Source organism: Adiantum capillus-veneris, chromosome 26 (genome assembly GCF_014529385.1).
Source record: "Adiantum capillus-veneris isolate H3 chromosome 26, ASM1452938v2, whole genome shotgun sequence".
NCBI lineage: Eukaryota > Viridiplantae > Streptophyta > Polypodiopsida > Polypodiales > Pteridaceae > Adiantum > Adiantum capillus-veneris.
Genome location: NC_140956.1, coordinates 105,778,581 through 105,792,687, shown reverse-complemented (window position 1 = coordinate 105,792,687; position 14,107 = coordinate 105,778,581). Strand labels below are relative to the sequence as shown.

General features: G+C 42.7%; 1 protein-coding gene across 3 annotated transcripts; it reads right to left on the bottom strand.

The window, feature by feature from the left end:
- Positions 1-8,314: 8,314 nt before the first annotated feature.
- LOC147423948 (pentatricopeptide repeat-containing protein At4g18520, chloroplastic-like) lies at positions 8,315-12,032 on the bottom strand. 3 transcript variants are annotated; one of them, XM_086502215.1, is made up of 2 exons: positions 11,946-12,032; positions 8,315-11,726 (listed from the first exon to the last, which is right to left on the bottom strand). In XM_086502215.1, exon 2 carries the CDS (start codon positions 11,567-11,569, stop codon positions 10,397-10,399), a length of 1,173 nt encoding a protein of 390 aa, XP_086358341.1. In that variant the 5' UTR covers positions 11,570-11,726; positions 11,946-12,032; the 3' UTR covers positions 8,315-10,396. The 3 variants fall into 3 exon arrangements, with proteins under 3 accessions (XP_086358341.1, XP_086358340.1, XP_086358342.1); XM_086502214.1 differs by having other exon boundaries at positions 8,315-11,731; positions 11,946-12,027; XM_086502216.1 differs by having other exon boundaries at positions 8,315-11,731; positions 11,923-11,986.
- Between the last annotated feature and the right edge of the window lie 2,075 nt (positions 12,033-14,107).

Sequence of the window (14,107 nt, the reverse complement as noted above, 5' to 3'; positions counted from 1 at the left end):
ATCTCGCCAGTGTGCAGAATGTATTAGAATTCGTTGCAAAGATATGAACCAAGCAAGTCCAAGTACTCCAAGAAAACGTTGGGAGTCAAACCATCTTCCCCTAGATAACTGCCTCAGGGGAGTGCTCTAAGGGCCGCATGGAGATCCTCTACGTAAATCCCTCGTAGGGACTGCCTGAGAATGAACCTCCCAACCTCCCATTAAATAGCCCCTTGGGCCTCATTCCCTATCCACACTTGCGGCCGGCCCCTTGGACCTGGTCCTTGACCACCGGGCATTGCCCTTGGCATGACATTAGTCCCCCTCTTGGAGAAGCGTTTTCATCCTCAAAAACAAGAGTGATGATGCACTAATGCTTTCCACAGGGGCATCCTATAGGGATGCATCTGGTTGCTTGACCCGAACACGGTTCAGTAGGAGGTTCAATGAAACCAACAGTAGCAACTTGATTTTCCATATTGTTGTCTTGTTGCAACCGTCTTGGTGTAATCATCGCATAGATAATATAGCGTAAAAAGTCCATGTCAAAATCACTTGAGTAGCTAAATGAGTCATCACAACTAAGATGTACCCAAAGAGTACCTCGTTTTACTTTCCTTTAAGGTAACTTGTTGACGTAACTCATCAGCCAAGTTTAAGTCATTGACTTGTTCTCAAATTTTATCGGTAAACAACTCCACCATAGCTAGTGTTCAAGGTTGAGAATCTGACTTATACATGAAAAGACTAAGCCTAGTCAAAAACATGCTTTAACTTATGGTAAGCAAACTTCAAGTAGAGCAATAAATTCTTATTAATTGGATTACTTGGTGCTAATGTACGCGCTTTGTATATCCTTTAGCACAAGATTACACTTGTAATCTGCCTATCCTTTTGGATAACTGACAGTACTGAGGTGTTTTTCCCCACGGTTTACAGACAGTCTTCCCAGATGATTTGTAAATGGGGTTCACCATATCGTACAACCTTGCTGAGAAATCAACAATTTCTTGAATAACCATCGTGGTTATCTTGAAAGATCCACAAGCACCCAAACCGAGACATGACCTCTATTAGTGATTGGTAGACCCAAAAGTAATCTCATAGAGATACTACACATAGAGTGAAAAATGCTTTATAAGCAACAACATGATGAATATGCATGCCATTCCAAATCAGCCTTTGCTAAACACTAGGACCCACAACACCTAGTGTACATGCATTTAGCAAAAAATAGATCCGAACGTGTATATCCATAATCATCCTTGCCAATACTTATGGCGAATATGGTGCTCCTAGCACACATTAAAAAGGAATGTAAATAGTGCTGAAAAGAAACTAAATACTTTCAGCTGCAATTATTTGCCTGCTGTGCTAAAACGTTTGAACCATAATAGAAGCTGAAACAGTACAAACAATGAAACCTTTTCATTAACAACTCATAGCCTTTCTATATGCATAAACAACCATCTGTAATGTTGTTTAGCTGCACTTGTACCTTAACAAGTCAGTCTAAGTATCCGATAATTTTTTGCCACCGAAATTTCTCCTGATACGTCGTGATAAAAATGGTCTAGAAAACAGAGTTGACTAGCACCTAGGGACATTGTCGTGACACATGCTTGAAAGAGGGGACGCCAGTGTCAATCTACAGACTCATATTCTCCACATGTGGAATATATCTCATGTAATGATTTCTAAAAAAGAACATCCTTGAAATACAAGATATACTTGTGTGTGGAGGTAATTGCAAACACTCTACGACGGGAGTGAAAGGGACCCTCATTAGCCTTGCTCCACACTGGCTAAACCGAACTCCTTGAGTCCCTAGACCATGTTGTATCCCATGTGACAAATAAACCCTACAAGTGGGTCTATAACTGCATAAGGCAAAAAAGGTATTTTAGACACAACGGCCCAAAATTCTTGGCTCTTATATGACCTTGTCTTTTCTCGGAAGAGCAAACATAGTGCATGCATTCTACGTAAAAAGCAAACCAAAAGAAAAAAAACCAAAACAGATGCGTACATGTAGGTTAAACATAGTGTTCACTTATCCGGAGTGAAAAGCACCTACCCAATTTTCCCACCTGCAAAGGCCTAGGAATATGAAGTGAAATGCAAGTAATATTGCACAAGTAACCTTGGGGGTTGCGTTTGCAATCCAAACCCCATGGTTAAACTTTGTAGGAAAACTGCTCTACTAGCAGTCGGCCCTTGGCCTATGTCCGTGACCCCCTTGGGTTGGCCTGTGGTAGTACCTTCTGTTGGAAGTTGAAACTTTTTCACTACCCCTTGGCAGTCTGTGGACTTCTTTCCTTGAAAATGCAAGGGTGAAGGGTCTAACAATTGACCATCAACCCTACTAAGGGAGGTAATAATCACGAGCTGGGTCTTACCCCAAAATTGTACTCATATAAGCACTCTTAGTACTAATAGGAGCTCACAACTAGCTTTTGCACACCCAAAATCCATAATATGAGGTGTTTGTGAGCAGTCGTGTGGTTTGAAATGCTGGCTTCATCCATACACCTTGGTAGAGATAAGCCCTTATGAGTTTAAGACGTCCAAAAACTCAACTTGACTGTCACACGAAAAATAATGTCCAAAAAATCACTAATGGCAAGACTCTTGCTTGTCCATTATAAGCGATGGTCACTCAACAAAATAGAAGTTTTCGTTCTTGAAAGCAATCACTATGGATTACCAACAGATGGCTCTTAGCCTATCCAAAATAGGTAGAAATATATGGCTCTTAGCCCTTCCTGTTAACTATATTAACATAGAAAGATTTCAAGAAAAATCATGCCTAGTTTCACCTTTCTCGAATAGAAACTGGAGAGAGAGAGAGAGAGAGAGAGAGAGAGAGAGAGAGAGAGAGAGAGAGAGAGAGAGAGTACTGGGCTAAGGAAAAACCCCTTATGAGAATGTATTGTATGCCAGACCATGTTTGTGTTTTATCATATAAGCGTACAGCTACACACCCTTGAAGAGAGGTTTAGCTTATCCTATAAGCGTACAATTGTGTACTTGTACCACGCCCTCGTAGAGAGAGGTACCAAAAGTCACATCTTGACCCACCCACTGATCGTGTAGGTGACCGTGATTGTCAGGGTAACTTGAAATGCGTCACTTTGCCTGTGAATAACATACAAAATGTTTTAAGATATCAGATACTTACCTTGTCCTTGACAGAGGATTTAGTGTTATAGCGGAAGCAGAATAAGGATGATATGGGATTATACCAATCTCATTGGCATGCCATGCACGCGAAGGTGTAAGCCCTGTGCGACATTGACGGGCTCTACCAATTGACCTGATACCTAAAGTGCCTTGCACTATTGGGCAAGGATACATCTCAATTTGCCGTCGTCGTAAGTAAATTGTTAAAGCACTTTGTTGAGTACAATAGGCAATCGTTGCCACTGTAAAAGAAAACTTAAAATTGTGTATGCTGGTTGCCTAGTTGTGGCAAGTGTATTGAGTTTGGCAAAACTCTTTGCAATTTGTCTCATAACCATATCTAGTACGAAAAAGATGTCGTTACATGCATCATATACAATGCCTTGTGAAGCGAAAACTTGTTATTTAACATATTCTAAACCTGTGGAAAGTATGATCCAAAATGCCGTCGTGCTTCACATTAATGCTCATGTAGTGCTAGTGCTCATAGAGAATATATGCTCCCGTTGACACACATGTGTCCAAGTGGAGAGGAATCGACCGTGTCAAAATTGCTTAAAAAAAGAAAGCATTATGTATTATATCTTGACTAAATATGCTATACTAAGCACAGTATTGTATCATATACAACTAACCAAAAGGGTTATTTGAAAGAGGAGATAACCACTAAAGAGCATGCAAGAAATTTATTGACTACTTAGCCGTAAAATCCATCAAAAAGGCATAAGAATCTAGTACCTGGGGACAATGTTTCCGTTGATGTTGTCCCATACAATTGAAACATAACTTCTACAATTTGGCTTTCTGAAAGTCTACTGTGGAAAGTCTCCTTTTTGCCACCTTGACGGAGACCGGTTCGATGACTGCCACCCACCACAGGTGTAGATACGGTAGCCTGTGGGATGCATGAGATGACCAGCTCTGTAAGATGATCCACCTGTGTAGCAAGCAATTGGATGCGAACCGCCAATTTGCGAAACCGTTCTGCAAACGTTTAAAAGTCACGTCTTGTAACGTACTCTTTTTCCTCGACGAGATTGCTAGTATCCTCCAGAATTTCCACCACACTTTGAGGAGGAGGAGTAGATGCTCGTGAAGGAAGTTCGAAGTCAAAAAAATGATTCTCGGAAAGTTCCGTATCCAAAAACTCAAACTAGGAATCCATGACAGTTTTATGTGGTGCTAGCAATTAAAAGGAAGAATACTTAGATATCAAAGATGTGATGCAAACCCATTGTATCCGTTGTCGGTACCGAAAATCGTCGGTAATTAGCCATGCTAATTACGTGATTTTTAGGTAATGGTCATCCCTTCATGTGTGTTTCTGATGACTCCAAAAAACCACCATGATCGCAATCAATTAACCGTGTTAATTGACTTGGTACGTCAGAGGCAAGATTTCTGAAAATCCGGCTCGATGGCGATAAGCACAATCCCTTTTGCTCGATCAAACAAGCACAAAAAATGTGCTTGAGAAGCAGTCGGATGTAAAACGTATCATCCAAATCCCACTGTGTTAACTCAACGATTTCACTGATATCGTTTCAAATTCGCCTTTTCTTCTTTAAAAAAAACTGCTGCAAAAAATTGGTAATTTGCTGATGAATTCCCTTGTCCTTTGCCGATGATTTTGGCCGAGGTGCGACACCTTGCCATGCAGCTTTTGGTGTCCTTTTTATGTGGTGTGTGGTCGAGGGTGCGCACGCATCCTTGGTAAGTTGAAGGCCAAATTTTAGCCTCCGGGAGGGCGGCCAAAAATATGCCCTTCAAGTTGGAGTGATGGCGATTACAGCGCGCAGCGTTTGCAGACGAAGCAGCTCTTCGTGTGAAGCTTTCCGGTCTTCGGCCGTGTGACGAGAATTGCCAGGCTCGGTGGCGCGCACCCGTCAAACTAGGCCTTTCGGTGTGTGGCTTTGGTTGAAACACCCTCTCCCCTCGCCTCAAGAGGCCCTGTACACGCTACCCGTCTTCGACCCCGCCTGTCAAGAGCGCTTCTCCACCGCATGAACATGCAAAAGGCTTGCAAGGGAAGGTCGACGACCCCCACTTCCTAATAATAGCTCCAATACCAATGCAAAGCCCTCTTAGGGACTGCCTGAGAATGAACCTCCCATTAAATAGCCCCTTGGCCTCATTCCTATCCACACTTGCAACCGGCCCCTTGGGCCTGGTCCTTGACCACCGGGCATTGCCATTGGCATGACACTCTAGCTGGACAGGAAGCTCAAGTCTTTGTCGCATCTCCTCAGCAACAAGGCAAGGTAGGGTCACTCTACCAGTACGGGTGTCCTGCGTGTTCAATCTCTCTATCCAAAGTTCCTTCACTTTCTCTCCAAGCTTTGGATCCAGCAAGATCCTCTTGGGAATGCATAGCATCACACCCCTCCTCCTCTATCTATCTGTCACTGTAAGAATCATTGGTGCATGGTCAAGAAAAGTAGTCCTTGCCAAGATGCAAATAGATCCCCCCATGTCACAGATGTAATCACTAGCGTAGAAGCAATCTATCCAAGATAGATTCATGCCTCCTACTCTACAATCAGAGCGAGAAAAAGATAGGTTGTCTTGGGGCCTCACAAAGCCTAAGTGTTGCCGAACATTAAAAACCCTCAAAGTCAGGCACAACCACTCCCAAGCTGCCAACTCAGCCCCGTGCACAGTAGCATGGCCACCTCCAATCATGTCAGAGGGGTCCTCCAACATGTTGAAGTCCCCCCAACACACCACTACTCTACATGTGGCAAAGACTCAACAACATGAGCCCAAAATTGTGATCGTGCATTTGCAACATTGGGTGTATATATGTTCAGAAAACCCATGTCAAGGCAACCATGAACCTACATAGTAATCCACTCAGCTCTACCTAGCACAATAATACCTCTGCCCATAATGACATGTTGCCATGAGTCCACAATAGTCATACATACCCCTCCCTGGATATCTCCAAGTCCATCTACAGGCAGCTGGCCAAACTGTATCATAGCGACTACGCAAAATCTGGCCACATCATCTAATGCAACTCTCACAAAGATGATGCTCTTGTAGCATAAGAATATCAATCTCACCACCCACAAGGAATTGTTGAAGGTCCTGATGCAACTGACCCCTCTAACGCTAAAACTGGGGACCTCCTAATCCTTGCACACTCCATTAGACAATCCTCATGGAGTCAGTTAGAAAAAAACAGATGCTGCAGTAGCAACCAACCTTGCTATCTTTGAGGCCGGTTTGGATGGGGAGTAATCCGCATTTAAGCAACCTCTAGACAAACATATCTAAAGTGACTCTCCCACCCAGCCCCAGTCCGAACGTGCAATCTGTAGGGCTACATCCTCTGTCCAAGAATCCTCATGTACAAATACATAGCGAGGGGGGATCTGAGTGTTAGCGAATAAGTGCACCACAATGTGTCTGCAACCTGCTGCATCCGACACGACGTCACACTAAACTTGGCTAAAGGCCAAAGTGTTTATACCAGCTATGTCACCCCCAGGTTCCCTATGTGGCGTGAGAACTCAATAGCCTCTACCTGGAGTCAGTCAAGAACTGTGTGCAAGGTCCACTTTGTATGATCCCTGCCGCATAGTGAAAAAGAGAAGCCTAATGATGTATCGAGAGCAATGTTAGGATTTGAAGGGTTCCCTATTCTTTCAAAAGACAAGTGGGCATATTTTTAAAAATCAACATGTTTAGCAAAAAATATAAGAAGGAAGCATGTTTGAGAATAGTAGAAGTTGAATAAATTATCTCCATAAGAGAAGTGACAAGTTTTTAACGTTGTGGGAACAATCCCGAGAGACCTGAAAGATGTATCCAACCAGTAATCCACCACACTTGTATGATAGAAAAGTTATTCCAATTTCCTCTTCTTATTCCCACACACGCACATGCTTGCATACACATGAGAAGAGAATTTTTCACTTCAAAGATCTCCAACAAGTCTTGAACTCGAGATCTATACTTTAGAGTTTTGGGAATACATGAATTCTAAAAGAGACTCCTACTTTACATAGTGCTTTCCATTTTCAATGATATAGCATGTTCCTATTTTCTAAATAAGGTGGACATCTTATGTACTACCCATCTCCTTGAAAGGTGCCCTATGTTATTCCCTTTTCCTATAGATGGGAATTTTTAAACAAACCTTTCTAATGACTAATAAGTCATGAAATTTTGACCTTTATATGACGAAAAAAAGACCTTAAGAAGTGTAGATGGGTATCAAATCCTATCCCAGGGTAGTCCTTTGACAAGGAGGGCATGCCCTAGCATATGAGAGATGCAAGCTATACGAGAGCTGCCACTTGCATCAAGAGAAGTATAGTCGACAGATTTATCAGAGATAGCTATGACACTAGATGTGAACCAAGTGTCAAGTATCTGCCATAATGGCCTACTTAACACCCCTCCTACCAAAAATAGGAACAATGAAAGTTTGCCATCATAAACTTGTCATGTGGCACTAATCTACCAGCTTTTATCCAACGGCCCACAATGGCTACCAAAAGTTCGGTGCTTTACTAAGGCCTTATGTAGGTCAAAAATTTATGTGACTAGTATAGTGTTTGTAAACCCTTGATCAATTGTGATTGTTGGTAGCATGGCAACTATACCTCAATCCATGGGGCCCCTCAGAGATCCAAAATGGAGGAGACATTAATCATCATCCAAAGTAAATTATCATTAGCGTTTGCTTCAACCATGACACCTATGTTTGCGGTACGGAGGGCTGGTGGCAAATGCATTTTGAGAGACCATGCAAAGATGGGTTAGAGAAAGGACCTGCAATGTCCTTTCCCCAAAATGCAAGCGACCCATTGGTGACCGGCAAAGGCCGGGAGCCATGGGGAGCTGCATTGTGGGGAAAGGACACTGTAGGTCCTTTCCCGATCGTTCAGTGTCGGGGGGAGAGGGGCCACTTATGAGCCTCCCACGACACTAATTGACACCCCAATTTCAGTAGGGATGAACGATGTGGAGATGATCTACATCCAAGGCTATTAGATGAACAAGGGGAATAATTTAAGAATCAAAAGGGAAAGGACAAAACGCCATCTAAGTGGGGCACTCCGGTTCGAACTTACCACCGCTATCCTATTAGGCAACCGCCTTACCAATAAGCTATTGCTCACGACTTGATGGATATAGCATGAATAAAAAAATAAAGTAAATAGCGGGTTTTGACGTTTCTGAGGACTACACAAGGATCACATTTGGTTCACACGTGGATCACATCTAGATCACACCCCATGTGTAGCTCAGATGAGGATCACATTGTGATCATAAGGAGATCACACTACAAGATGATCACATTGTGATCACAACTATGCACATCCATGATCCGACGGCGTACATGAGCAAGGCCCGCACCTTTTGGCAAGGACGATTGATCCCCATCGGGGAGGTCCGTGTCAATTGGTCCTGAGGATGAGCCTCCACATGGTAGTAGTTTTGGCTGTGGGGCTGCAGGGAGCAGTGTGAATGCATACATTCGTACAGATCTGCAGGTTCCAACAAACTACTATCAGCAATGGACTGGGTGCCCTTGAGAGGATTCATGAGGATGTTGGAATGTGTTCTCCCTCTTTCTGTTGTATCGCTTCTAAGATTACACAATTTGACATTTTTCTCTCTCGAAGAAACAGTATGAAAATTAAAAGTAACCGTATGGAGTTGTGATGTGTCTGAAGCTGGACGTTGTTACATCGTTCGGATTGATAATAAAACTCCCTCAGGTACCCCACTACATTTAATATCCTTTCTCAATCAAGGACTCAAGTGAATACCTTCCAAATACCAAGCATTTCTTTCACAAAGCCCAAACTTATTTTGGAGACACTCAAGGTTCCTCCTTTTTGAACTTAATCTCACTTCAGCTTCAAGCAAGATCCTCTTCTTTTAGGTTCATGGGATTCACCACAGCTAAACATTGCTCGTGTTGTCTCATTAACCTCCTTTACCTTTCATGTTGTAAAAAATTGTTTTCCTGCCGATATCTCTGCAATACTCACCTTAATCATGCTGTAAAGTCAAAGGGAGCTTTTACCCATCGAGATACTTACCACCATACTAGGAAGAGTATCAACCACCCCACCTTGTACATGCCTACTCAAGCGCGAAATAACCATACTCAAAAGGCATCAATTACCAATTCCATTACGTACACTTGCACCTTGAAGGCATGTGGCATTACACAAAATGCTGATATGGGCAAAAGAATTCACGATGATATTGTTAGTCTTGACATAGAAACACCAATATGTTACATATCCGCACCTACAAAATTCACTTTCTCAACTTTCTAATCTCATCAGCATAATCTACTCATGAGAGTTGCATTTCAACGAAAACCTTACCATTCCAACCATCAAGGAACATGAGTACAAGGTGTCAATTTAATATCGCAATCTTAAGAGCAAGCATCCTTTTCCAGATTATTGGAGGATGATTAGATGATGGCATCACCATAATGACCCTCATAACTTTCTCGAAAAGCCTTGCACAACCCAAAAAGATCAACCATGCAAGGGTAGTGTTCATTGTTCGGTGCAATGCCATATTGTTACCAGAACGCATTAGCCCTCATCCACTATGACCTGAGTGACCACATGCATTATTGCATCTTGGGAGATGCCCTCCTGTGGCATCCACTGAAAATGGTCGAGAGAGCTTCCCTAACCAGCCCTTGCTGGGCATTTCCTCAAACAAGTCCATGAGACTATACCTGGAGAGAAACCCCCACTTCTGTTCATTGAAAACAGCCCAGTGCTTGTTGGCCCTGCTTCTGTTCAGCATATTCTGCAATCAATGCACTCAAGACATTTTTTCCTGGACAGGAAGCTCACTGAAAGAAATTGTGCTTTCAAAAGTACACCTCAATTGTCACACCTGTCGACCAAAGCTCCACAAAGCACTTCATCCATTTTTAACAGCCCTTGCTAACAATTCCATCATGAATGTATTTGCCCATGTCAACATCTTGCAAAATACCGCATGCCTCCAAAATAACACCTGGAAAGAGAGCTCCCGTTGCATTCATAGAAACAACTCAAAATTTCCTAGCCTTGCGCCTGTTGTTGGCAATAGCTTGCAATCAATGCACTCCAAGGGACCACGTCTTAAACAGGAAGTTCATCAAGAGCTTGACCTTTCAAAAGGACACCACCATTTGGCATATTTGTTGACCAAAGAATCAAATCCTTTTTTCAAAAGCACCGGACCAACATTATCATCATCAAATTTCCTTGCTCATATTAACATCTTGCATAATTCCACATGCCTTCAAGATACAAGAATAGGTGATCCCATTTGGCGAGAAGCCTTCACTCCGCATTTGTTGAAGACAGCTCATAGCTTTCTGGCCCTGGCCTTGTCGAGCATATCCTGCAATCAATGCATTCCAAGAGGCCGCATCCCGAACAAGAAGCTCATCAAAAACTTTTCGTGCTTTCAAAAGCACGCCACATTTGGCATACATGCCGACCAAAGCTCCACAAAGCACGACGTCTCTTTTCAACATTCCTTGACGAACAATCTCATAATGAATTTGTTCGCCCATGTCAACCTCTTGCATAATGCCACATGCCTTCAGAATGCTAGTATAGGTGATCGCATTTGGAGAAAAGCCCTTGCTTTTCATCCTATGAAAACAACTTAGAGCTTCTTTGCCCTGCCCATGTTGGATATATCCTGCAATAAGTGCATTCCAGGATACGACATCCTTGACAAGAAGCTCATCAAACACTTCATGTGCTTTCATGAATACACCACACTTGGAATACATGTCAACCAAAGCATTGCCAAGCACGATGTTATTTTTCAAAAGCGCCCGACTAACAATCTCATCATGAATTTGTTTGCCCATGTGGACGTCTTGAATGATGCCACATGCCTTCAAGATACAAGAATAGGTGATGGCATTTGGAGAGAAGCCCTCACTTTGCATCCGATGAAAACAACCTAGAGCTTCTTCGCCCTGTCCATGTTGGACATAACTTGCAATAAGTGCAGTCCAAGAGATTACATCCCGGACAAAAAGTTCATCAAACACTTTATGTGCTTTCTTGAATGCACCACACTTGGCATACATGTCCACCAAAGCACTGCCAAGCACAACATTTTTTGCCAAGAGTCCCTGACTAGCAATCTCATCATGGATTTGTTTGCCCATATCAACGTCTTGGACAATGCCACATGCCTTCAAGATGCAAGCATAGGTGATGGCATTTGGATACAAGCCCTCGCTTTGCATCCGATGATAACAACCTAGAGCTTCATTGCCCTTCCCATGTTGGATATATCCTGCAATAAGTGCAGTCCATGAGACGACATCTCGGACAGGAAGCTCGTCCACAACTTGTTGTGCTCTCACAAGTGCACCACACTTGGCGTACATGTTAACCAGCATATTCCCTAAGTATGTGTCCTTCTCAAGTAACCCATTACTGCGGATATCAGCATCTATCTTACTGCCTTGGTACAAATCCCTCTTCTTAGCACATGCTTGTAATGCGGTCCTGAAAGACGATATTGCTTCTTTCGAACTTTTTACATGGGATTTGGAGCTGCTCTGTGAGCACGAAACCGGTCAATGACCAAAAGAGAGAAAACAAATTTTCTCTCTCTCTCTCTCTCTCTCTCTCTCTCTCTCTCTCTCTCTCTGGGTAAGAGACACTCTCTTACCCAGAAAGAAACAGCTTAATTACGAGAGAGAGAGAGAGAGAGAGAGAGAGAGAGAGAGAGAGAGAGAGTCTTTCTTACCCAGAAAGAAACAGCTTAATTACCTTGACAGAACGTCGTCTCAGCACCCCCATTGTCTACATGGTAACCTTCAGTGCGATAACTTGCTCGCTTTCTACTTTTGCCGGACCGGGTCTTAGCGTTGAAAGTTGCTCTTTTACCTTAGGCCTCTGTCACACACGTCCGGACAGAGTTGTGTGCAGATGGCAAAAGAGCACTGGCCGCCTATGAGGTGTTCTTTTGAATGCTAGATCGAGAACCAAACTAATCATGGTAAAAATAGCACCAAAAGACAACCAATTTCCATGTGTTGGCCATTAAAAAGGACCTTAATTAAGCGGACATCTAAAAAAGCTTCTGTGAGCGCAGCTAGCTAATTGCGGCATCGAACAGCGAAAGCCAAAGTTGACGTAGGGCATTTGGCGCTTCTCGTTCGAGGCTTAGAAGCAAAGGGTAATGGAAAGAGAAACATGTGTAACGAGAGAAGGTGTTTGTGGCTTAGAAGGAAAGAGTAACACAAAGAGAAACATGTGTAGGCGAGAGCATGTTTTGTAGCCAGAATGCATCAAATGGAGGCTATGCCCAATGTGGCCAAAACCAAGAAATTTCTAGGAGATCATGCAAACTGAGAAAAACACATCATCCTTCTACCGAACAGGTGGGTTTTCTATTGGTTGGTTGCACCCCAATTAAGCACCTGCAAGTGAGGTGTGCAACTACAAATGCATGCGAAAGAGATCATGATGTAGAAGATGTAGTATTTTGTACTTCCGTTTGAGACAGTGGAATAAGGTAGGCAGGGTGATCCCAAAGGGGCTTGGTAATCTATGAGTGAGTTGGCATGTATGATTTCAAGGGTAGTGTGTGTACAGGATCATAGCACAAGTGTAGCTTACTTGAAGGCACACTATGGACACATGCATAATATGATTGCGGTTGGACATTATGTATAATTTTTGGAAGAGCCTTAATGGTTAATTATTCTTCTAGAGTCTTGCATAGCGTGTGAACAACACCAGAGAATAGCTCTAGCTTGGTTGATGGTGCATCGTGGGTCTATGTCTATGATCGAGGCTGGAAAATGCTTTTTGAATTTGCAAACTTGTAGAAGGAATGTAGTCTCTTGGAATCCAATAATGTAGAATCTATTCAATAGACCGGAGAAGCTCAAGGATATTTTCATTGAATGTGAAGTGAAGTTTTCTCTCTACACATAGTATCTCAGAGTGTGGTCTAATGATTGTAGGATATGCCCAACAAGGAAAGGGCCAAGGTCCTTAGAGTTGGTTTCATTAGATGCGAATAGAGGGTTTCCCAATAGAGGGGGAGTCACAAAGCTTGGGGCAGGCTATTTTTATTAGATGCAAAGAGAAGGGTTTCTCTCAAGGTATACACAAAGATTGTAGTATCTCGGAATGTGTTCCATTGGAATGCAATGATTGCAAGACATGACCACTAACAAATAAAGGGCTAGGGTCCTTAGGACGGGTTTCATAGATACAAACAGAGGGTTTCCCAATAGGGGAAGAGTCATGAAGCTTGGGGTTGTTTCATCATATGCAAAGAAAAGTTTTCTCTCAAGCTGTGAAGCAAGGTTCATGCAATGGAGATGGAAGTAGGTGAGACAGGTGATTGCAATAGACATGATCGACATGATGATGGAGATCGCGGTCTACATGAGAGAAGGTATGAAAGATGAAGAGATCCTCACATGGTTGCACTGGATAACCATGCTTTGCTTAGTCCTACTTTACTACACCGTTTTTAATGCATTCATAAAAATCTCTTGATACCCATAAACATACTAGAAACTAAATATTCTCTCTCTCTCTCTCTCTCTCTCTCTCTCTCTCTCTCTCTCTCTCTCTCTCTCTCTCTCTCTCTCTCTCTCTCTCACACACACACACACACACACACACACACACACACACACACACACACACACACACACACAGAGTAGTAACCTCACTTGAACAAATTTTCCATTTACAAATCTTGCTCTTAAGTATCTACAACAAAAAGAAAAATAGTTCAACTTTTTGTATTGGAAGAAAAATGAAAACTCTATTAAAGTATGTCTAGTGCATGTCCTAAGTTTATGCCATACGTAAATATGATGGAGAGTTGGCACTGTGTATCTCCAGAATTTATAAGAAACAGAATTTGGGCCTTGTACTATAGTCCTTTCTTGTTGGAATTAGGGTTG

Bases quoted from the DNA above. Each gene is read 5' to 3' on its own strand.
- LOC147423948 (XM_086502214.1), bottom strand. From the start codon at position 11,975: ATGGGGGTGCTGAGACGACGTTCTGTCAAG. The intron at 11,732-11,945 runs GTAATTAAGCTG...TCGTGCTCACAG, and splicing joins TGAGACGACGTTCTGTCAAG to AGCAGCTCCAAATCCCATGT.